Below are 7,809 nucleotides of genomic sequence, written 5' to 3'. Positions count from 1 at the left end.
GATTTCGTGTCCGGGCCGTCTGGTTGAGGAATCTTTCGGTCGCTTTCAGTCCCGGCTTTTTCTCCAGCGCTGGGAGTGACTCCCCCGTTGAGATGCTTCCTCCGGAGAAGACGACGAGCCTGACTGGCTTCCCTCTTCCTGGGACTGAGCAGAGGTGGAGGGGCGTTGGGGGTCCTGAGACGTGGAGGGGGACAGCACTCTCTTGTGGGGACACTGGGCCACCATGTGTGTGACACTCTGACAGTAGTGACACTTCTTTGGCTGGGGTGGAAGGCCACACTCTTTAGCGTGGTGGTCCAGACCTCCACAGTTATAACACCTACAGAAGAATGAAAAATGCTTGGTTATATTAAAGCATTATAGAAATGATACTCCTAAACTGTACAAATCAAATAGGAGATATATTGGAAAACAGGACTTATCTTGCTTGTCTATAGGCGCAGCTGATCAGTTTGTATAATTCTAAGAGTTAGAGAGAGGGTGTTGCCCTTTAGCACTTACACTACTAGTCAAAAGTTTGGAATAATTAAGAATTTTTTTATATTTTGAAAGAAGTCTCTTCTGCTCACAAGACTGCATTTATTTCTTCAAAAATACAGTAAAAACAGAAAAAAAATTGTGAAATATTTTACAATTTAAAATAGCTGATTTATATGTGAATATATTTTAAAATGTCATTTATTCCTGTGATCAAAGCTGAATTTTCAGCATCATTACGCCAGTCTTCAGTGTCACATGATCCTTCAGAAATCATTCTAATATGCTGATTTGCTGCTCAGGAAATATTTCTAATTATTATCAACGCTGAAAACAGTTGTGCTGTTTGATAATTCTGTGGAAACCATGATACTTTTTTTTTTTAGTATTCTTGACAAATAGCATTTATTTTAAATAAAAGCATTTATCTGAAATATAAATCTTTTGTAACATCAGAAATATAAGACAATTTACCAGATTCAGAATGCAAATAAATTAATAATATATGTATTTAAACGTATATTTAAAAGTATATTTGCATCATGTTTGTACTTGTAATATTGCTTGTTATTACGCTAATGAAAATTATGGAGGAAAATGTGTTTGTTATGAAAATAATATGCAAAGAAAAACATATTGTTCCTAAAACAAGCTTTTTAATGGAATTCTTTTTATTATTATTATTGTTTTTCTCTCTCTTTTCATTTTTGGATGAAATGTGACCTGGACGTGTTTCTCTGAGACTCAAACCCAGTGTCGGTCACTAGAGGGCAGTACAGGACAAGACTTACTCCAATAGCAAACATCCCTCATAGAAATATTCAAAAATTGCCAGTTTATTTGTTGTAATAGAAAATAGATGCTACAATATTTAATAAGCATTGTTTTAATCATATGGGAGTCATAAATAGCCCTAGCCCAGTAATTCCTACATTAAAATGTAACGAAAAACACATTCATAGCCACAACCAAAACAAATGAGATGCAAGAATATGGTTTCCAGCTCTTTTGTTAGATATGAGGAAACTAAGTCAATGTGATCATGAGGAATTGTCTAGTTGTTATCAAGTTACCGTGGAGCCTTCGGTTGCCAAGGAAATTCCGGTGCATGGAAACGTAGGAAATGACATTACAGCTCTAAATATAGAGAATCAGATCTCTCAGAGCCACTAATGTGTGTGTGTGAGAGAGAGAGAGAGAGGGAGGGATATATTATTACACTGTTCTCTGGAATACTTGATTCTGAATAGTGGATTGCAGCATTCTGCAGTCATATACAGTATTTTTGTATAATAATAGCAAATTACATCTGACTGCCAACAGGCAAATGATTTCTTACAAAGCTGTTACATGTCTCTCATATGAGTGTATTTTAATGCAGATATATTGTGATTTAAAAAAATAGTTACTGAAGGATTATCTTAAGTAAATCATCACAGCATATCTGCATTAAAATATATGTGTGTAAATATCTATTACAGGTTAAACAATTATTTTAAGAAAAAAAATCATAAAACTGAATGGAAATGGACACTGAATGTTTTGGCCAAAATAAATCATATTTAAATCAAATTTATTTTTGTAAACCAAAATAATTTTTTTTAAATAAAAAACATGGGACAAACTTGCCCAAACCTGCATTTACAAGGGTTCCACTGTTATTACCATAGTAAGTAGGCCTACATGTAACGTGTAACTACGTCATCTTAAAGAGCAGGTCATACGGTATTTTAAAGTGTCCTAATATGATTTCGAAACGATTCGTTCCAAGCAAGTTCGGAGCAAACCCCTCCCTTCCATAAGCCTACTCTGTTCTGATTGGTCAGCTGGCCAAGCCTGTTGTGATTGGCACAGAGAGGAGTCCTTGAGCAAGTTAGCGATCGCTACCATTGACAAAGCACCTTTACATAAAACAATAATATAGTGCTCCAATCCGTTCTTATAATAATGTCATAAAATACAAAAACACTTATGCAAACGAATCGTGCCCACAGCTAAAGTTTAGCTGCTAAACTGTGAACACTTAAAACAATAATGGTGGATATGTTAGCCGAGTGCTAACGTGACTAACTGATGAAACAATAGTTTGTAAACCAAAATATGTCTACTATAATGTTTGAAGAACGACAGACAAAAGACGCTCTGTGTCTTTATTTTTAATCAGAACACAGAACAGCTGTATCGCAGCAGCCTAACTAACTCGCTCGTCTCTCCCGCATTAACCCTATAGCTGCCGGTGCAGCAAAATAAACAGCAATTTCACAATGATTATAAAGTCGGGCACTACACTACATTCTTTATTATTAAACTAAGTAATTAGAACAACATCAGTCTACATTAATTGACACATTCTTAGGAAATAGTGGGTTCAGAGCGCATTATCATAACTATTTCAGTAAGACAGTAATATCGTGCTTTACCTGGAAACCTAAAGCTGCACTAGGTGTACATCACATATTAGCACAAAAACCTGATATTTTGAGCACTCAATTGAAACTTTACACATAATGCATCAATCGTGCTTACAGGTTGTGCTTCGGAGAGCTTGTTAGTCCAAATTAAGAAGATTAGAAACCAAGGAAGATAAAAACCAAGGAGACAATATCTTTATGTATCATGCACTTTTTTGATTAACAACTTTGCAGATTGTTTTCATTTAAGGATAGCTACATTATAAACTGCAAAGCCCATATGACCTGCTCTTTAAAGGATTAATTTTTTAATTAATCTTTTTAATAATTGTTTTGTTTAGGATTTTTATTTAATTTTTTTCTTATTGGTAGCACTTTAGAATAGGGAACACATATAAGAGTTTTCCTCTAATAAACTCCTAATTTGTTGCTTATTTATAGTTAGTAAGGTAGACACCTACCTAAAACGGCTCGTTCTAACACGCCCCCACATGTCTACGTCACGATGTGGGAAGATTTGCATAACGCCGCCAAAATGTTCACGCAAAAAAAGGCGGCGTAACTTTAATTCGCTGCCATGTTGTGGAGTCGCTGTGTTTCGTTGTGAAAGCAAAACTACTTTGTTTGGTCTTCCAAAAGAGGACACAACTAGAAATCAGTGGTCAAGTTGTATTTACAACACTGTTCCAGAACAGTTCAACCCAAATATTCAGATGTGTGCTGCGCATTTTATGGAGGATGGATGAGGACTGTTTCCTGAACCAGTAGCCTAATGCGTCTGTGGCACAAAGGCTGTTTCTATAAAGTGGGGCAGTTCCAACTTTGCAAGGACAGTCTGGCGCTTCTGACTCACAGCCTGTAAGTACGTTTTTTATATTTAAATAATTTGCCACTGCTGATTCAAACGGCGAGTTTTGGGCAGTGTAGAGTAGCACTTGTTGTTTGTCATTTCTCCGATCACAAATGCAGACATGGTTTTATGTTTACGCAGCGCGATACGCAACGCAACGCGTAAAAAGACAGTATAAGTCTTTATAATCAGTAATTATGTCCCCACTGGATGCAACAACTGCTTTGTTTATAATGGGTTTTATTGGTTTTGTCTCGTCCTGCTGGGGGAGGGCATCACAGTATGTTAAGGGGTGTAACATTTCCGTCACACGCTTGAGGCATTCGGCCAATCACAACGCACTGGATAGCTGGCCAATCAGAGCACACCTCGCTTTTCAGACCGATGAGCTTTGTAAAAATCGACGCGTTTCAGAAAGCCGGGGCATAGAGGAGAAACAATAATGTACATTATATGGAAAATAATGTGTTTTTTTAACCTTAAACCGCATAAACGCATTGCATTACACCAAATACACAAAATAATGCTCTTTTTAGCAACGTCATATGACCCCTTTAAAATGAAGTGTTACCTTCTAATTTAATAGGGTTTCAAACAGGTGCTTGAAACCAACATACAATAACCACTGCTTGAATAAAAAAACAAGTATTTGGTTAAACTGCACTTTTGACATTCTATTTGTCTGTATGTGCACAGACTGTTTTCAGCCTGTAGGAGGCGGCGTGGATCAACTACAGCATCACAGCTGAATGTGCTGGATATTAGACTAACAAACTTCACAAAACTGAGCTGACATCAGCGCTGAACTACAAATAAATAAATAAAGCCGGAAAATTTATGATTGACAAACACATTTGATCATTATTTTGATTTCACCATTTCATCTCCTCACACATTCACATCTAAAACAAAAATAGCCTATATTCAAGGAAAATGTAATGATGCAATCTTAAAAATAAAAGACCATTTGCATTTTTGCTCTTCAATATCACAACATAAAAACTGAATTTCATAAAAACCAACAGAAAAATCTGTGAAACTCGACAGCATCATTTTCCTTCTGACATCCAGACTCTAGATCCAAAGAAAGAACCATTAAACTAAACAATCAGTTAATATAAATAATAATAATAATTTAAACTAAAGATTTCTATTAACCTCATAAAATGATTATTGCATGATTTTGAACTTTCAGCTGCACATCATCTCAATATTCACTGAAAATACAGTCAATATTTCTGTACTTCAATTGATAAACTGACATAAAATCAGTTGTCTAAAGACTTTTTAGTTAAATTTACACTATGAAGCTTGACAGCATCATTTTCCTTCTGACACCCAGACTCTAGATACAAAGAAAGAACCGTTAAACCAAACAATTAGTTGATATAAAGTATTATTCATCTAAACTAGAGATTAAAGTAATGATTGTATTTAAGATTATTATTACATGATCTTCAAATCAGTATTTACTGAAAAACAGGCAAGATGTACTTCAACTTATGACATCCAGACTCTAGATACAAAGAAAGAACCGTTAAACTAAATTATTCGATATAATGAACTATTAATATAAACTAAAGATTAATTAAGCTCATGTATTTAAGATGATTATTACATGATCTTGAACTATTAGCTACAAATCGTCAGTATTCAGTAAAAATACAGGCAATAATAACTGATAAACTGACGTAAAATCAATTGTTTTTCAGTTAAATTAACACTGTCATTGATTAGTTACCATGTTTAAATAATTTATTCAATTATTATTAATAAATTGATGCAATGCAATTAGCAAGGTCCCGTTATGAGCCAATTTCATGAGCCGTGTCCTAATGCACCTGTTGTGTTTCAACCAGATTAATTACTTTAAAGAATTCTTCATAAATGCATTTTTACTCATCAGTTCAGGTCTGACTGTTCAGGTCGTCTTCAATAAAACGTCCATCATCTAATGTCTAGTTTTTTGTTAGCGCATCTATAGTGACGGACTATATGATAAACGGCTCACCCATGCACATATACATACTTATAAATAGCTATAACACAACAGACTGAAAAGACTTATTCAGTTTGGATTTTTCTTTTTTGCTCTGATCACCATGGCAACAGGAAGTAGAAGACAGACTCACAATCAATGCGAGTCGTGAACAGAAAGCGTTTGGCGAAACCAAACTATGAGCCGTCTACATTGAAAAGTACAAGATGTGTGGCTTCACAGACCGTTATCAATACTGGAATTGATTCTGTTATACAGAGAGCCTAAAACGAGAGCCTTTTTAATTGATATGTGAACATTGAGAATTTTAACCCTGAAACACGTCCACATCAAATCAAAAGCGGCTAGTATGAAGAAAATGCTTGTGTAAGACAGAAATACAAGATTTTAGATAAATAATCCTGTCTGCATAAAAATTGTACACTATCAAATGAATCATAAATAAATCAATTATTTTATATAAAGGAATATTTTAAATTAAATGCAGCATGTAATTATATAATTCCCTTGCTCTATTGCATATATCAATTTATTATTATGCAATTTGAGTATATTTTGAATTAGAAAAAATTTAAAATAAATAAAATAAAGCATTTGGTTAACACTTCACAATAAGGTCTCATTTGTTAACATTATTAGTTAATGCATTCTCTGACATCCATTAATAATTAGAAATATATTTTACAGCTTTTATTAACCTTAAGTAATTTTAGTTAATAAAAATGTTCATGTTAATTCACAGTGCAATTTTAAAGACAAAACGTTTGATCATAAAAACTGTTAACATTATTAAAGATTAATAAATGCTGTAGAAGTATTGTTAATTGTTAAAGTAATGTGCTTAACTAATGTTAAGAAATGAAACTTAATAGAAAGTAATTCGTTTAAGTCTTTTCTAGATTATAGATCTCTTCTCTTAAAATGTTTTAAATTTACAGATCGAAAACAAGAAAAAGTTTAGGTTTTGATTATGTTAATTAAGATTTTAAATCAGCTTTTACTAATTAATAACTTCCGATTGTTCCAGTTATTTGAATTATTAATCACTGCTACTAAACAACACTAGTAGATTAGCAATAAAGCTATTATAAATAATAAAAGCAGACTTTTGTTCTGACTTCTGAAAAGTATTTTCAACCAACTAAAGATTTAGAAAAACCAGCAGCAGCTGCTAAAGACAAGCTATGAATAATAAAGAATAAAACCTAAAAATATTCGTCCAGCAAGATACCATTTATAGTTAATCTACAGTTTAGTGCCCATTGAACTATTAATATTACATGTATGCAGAATAAACAACTGAAAATAACCCAGTTTAGTCCAGCTTAGTTTCATGACAGAAATGGCAACAAAACATATTAAACTACATATCCCATAATGCTCAGCACACTCACCGGTCTCCCTTTGGTTTGCGTTTGAGGGGCGGGGCCTTCCCTTTGGGGCGTCGGTCACTGCCCGAGCATGGACCCCCGCCGGGCCCCGTGACCCTGAGCGACTCCAGACCTTTACTCGACCTCTTGAAGGTGAATTCAACCTGCTCGCCCTCCCGTAAGCTCCTGAAGCCCTCCATCACCAGCTTACTCTGAACACACACACACACATACACACACACACACACACACACACTTCATTTAATACAGATACACATGCACTTATATCATCTATAAATATCTAAATATTTATAAATATCAAACAGACAAGTCCTATCAACACAGATTATTGAACATTTCATGGCATATAATAAAATCAGGGAGAGAATGATATATAGATGTTAAAAAGAGAGATTTTCTGGTACTGGAGTACTGGAAAAAAACAAGAGCTACCAATCGGTCAAAATCACCTTAATGTGCATTACAAGAGCAATGTTTAAAAACACATTTGATCACTTTTCTGAACCTCATTGCTAAAGTTAAAAAAACTGATTTTGCTTATTTACATATTTGTAGTAAAGCGAGTGATCGAAGCACTTAAATCATTTGCCAATGTCAGAATACTAAAGAATAGGGATGTAACGATTCACTCAACTCACGATTCGATTCAATTCACGATTTTGATTTCACGATTCGATTCAC

The 7,809-nt window shown here is 34.3% G+C and overlaps 1 protein-coding gene across 1 annotated transcript in view; it reads right to left on the bottom strand.

Moving 5' to 3' along the window:
• Positions 1-45: 45 nt before the first annotated feature.
• The window catches only part of LOC107697090 (protein lin-28 homolog A-like), a 22,013-nt gene continuing 14,249 nt past the window's right edge, over positions 46-7,809 (bottom strand). Inside the window, exons 3-4 of the mRNA XM_016497732.1 lie at positions 7,132-7,319; positions 46-319 (exon numbers count right to left, since the gene is read on the bottom strand). Coding sequence (XP_016353218.1) covers positions 46-319; positions 7,132-7,319 — 462 coding nt within the window. The remainder of the gene's footprint in view (positions 320-7,131; positions 7,320-7,809) is intronic.

The sequence above is a fragment of the Sinocyclocheilus anshuiensis genome, unplaced genomic scaffold (genome assembly GCF_001515605.1).
Source record: "Sinocyclocheilus anshuiensis isolate Anshui unplaced genomic scaffold, SAMN03320099.WGS_v1.1 scaffold38, whole genome shotgun sequence".
NCBI lineage: Eukaryota > Metazoa > Chordata > Actinopteri > Cypriniformes > Cyprinidae > Sinocyclocheilus > Sinocyclocheilus anshuiensis.
The sequence above is the reverse complement of the archived record's forward strand: the minus strand, read 5'-3'. Positions and strand labels throughout refer to the sequence as shown.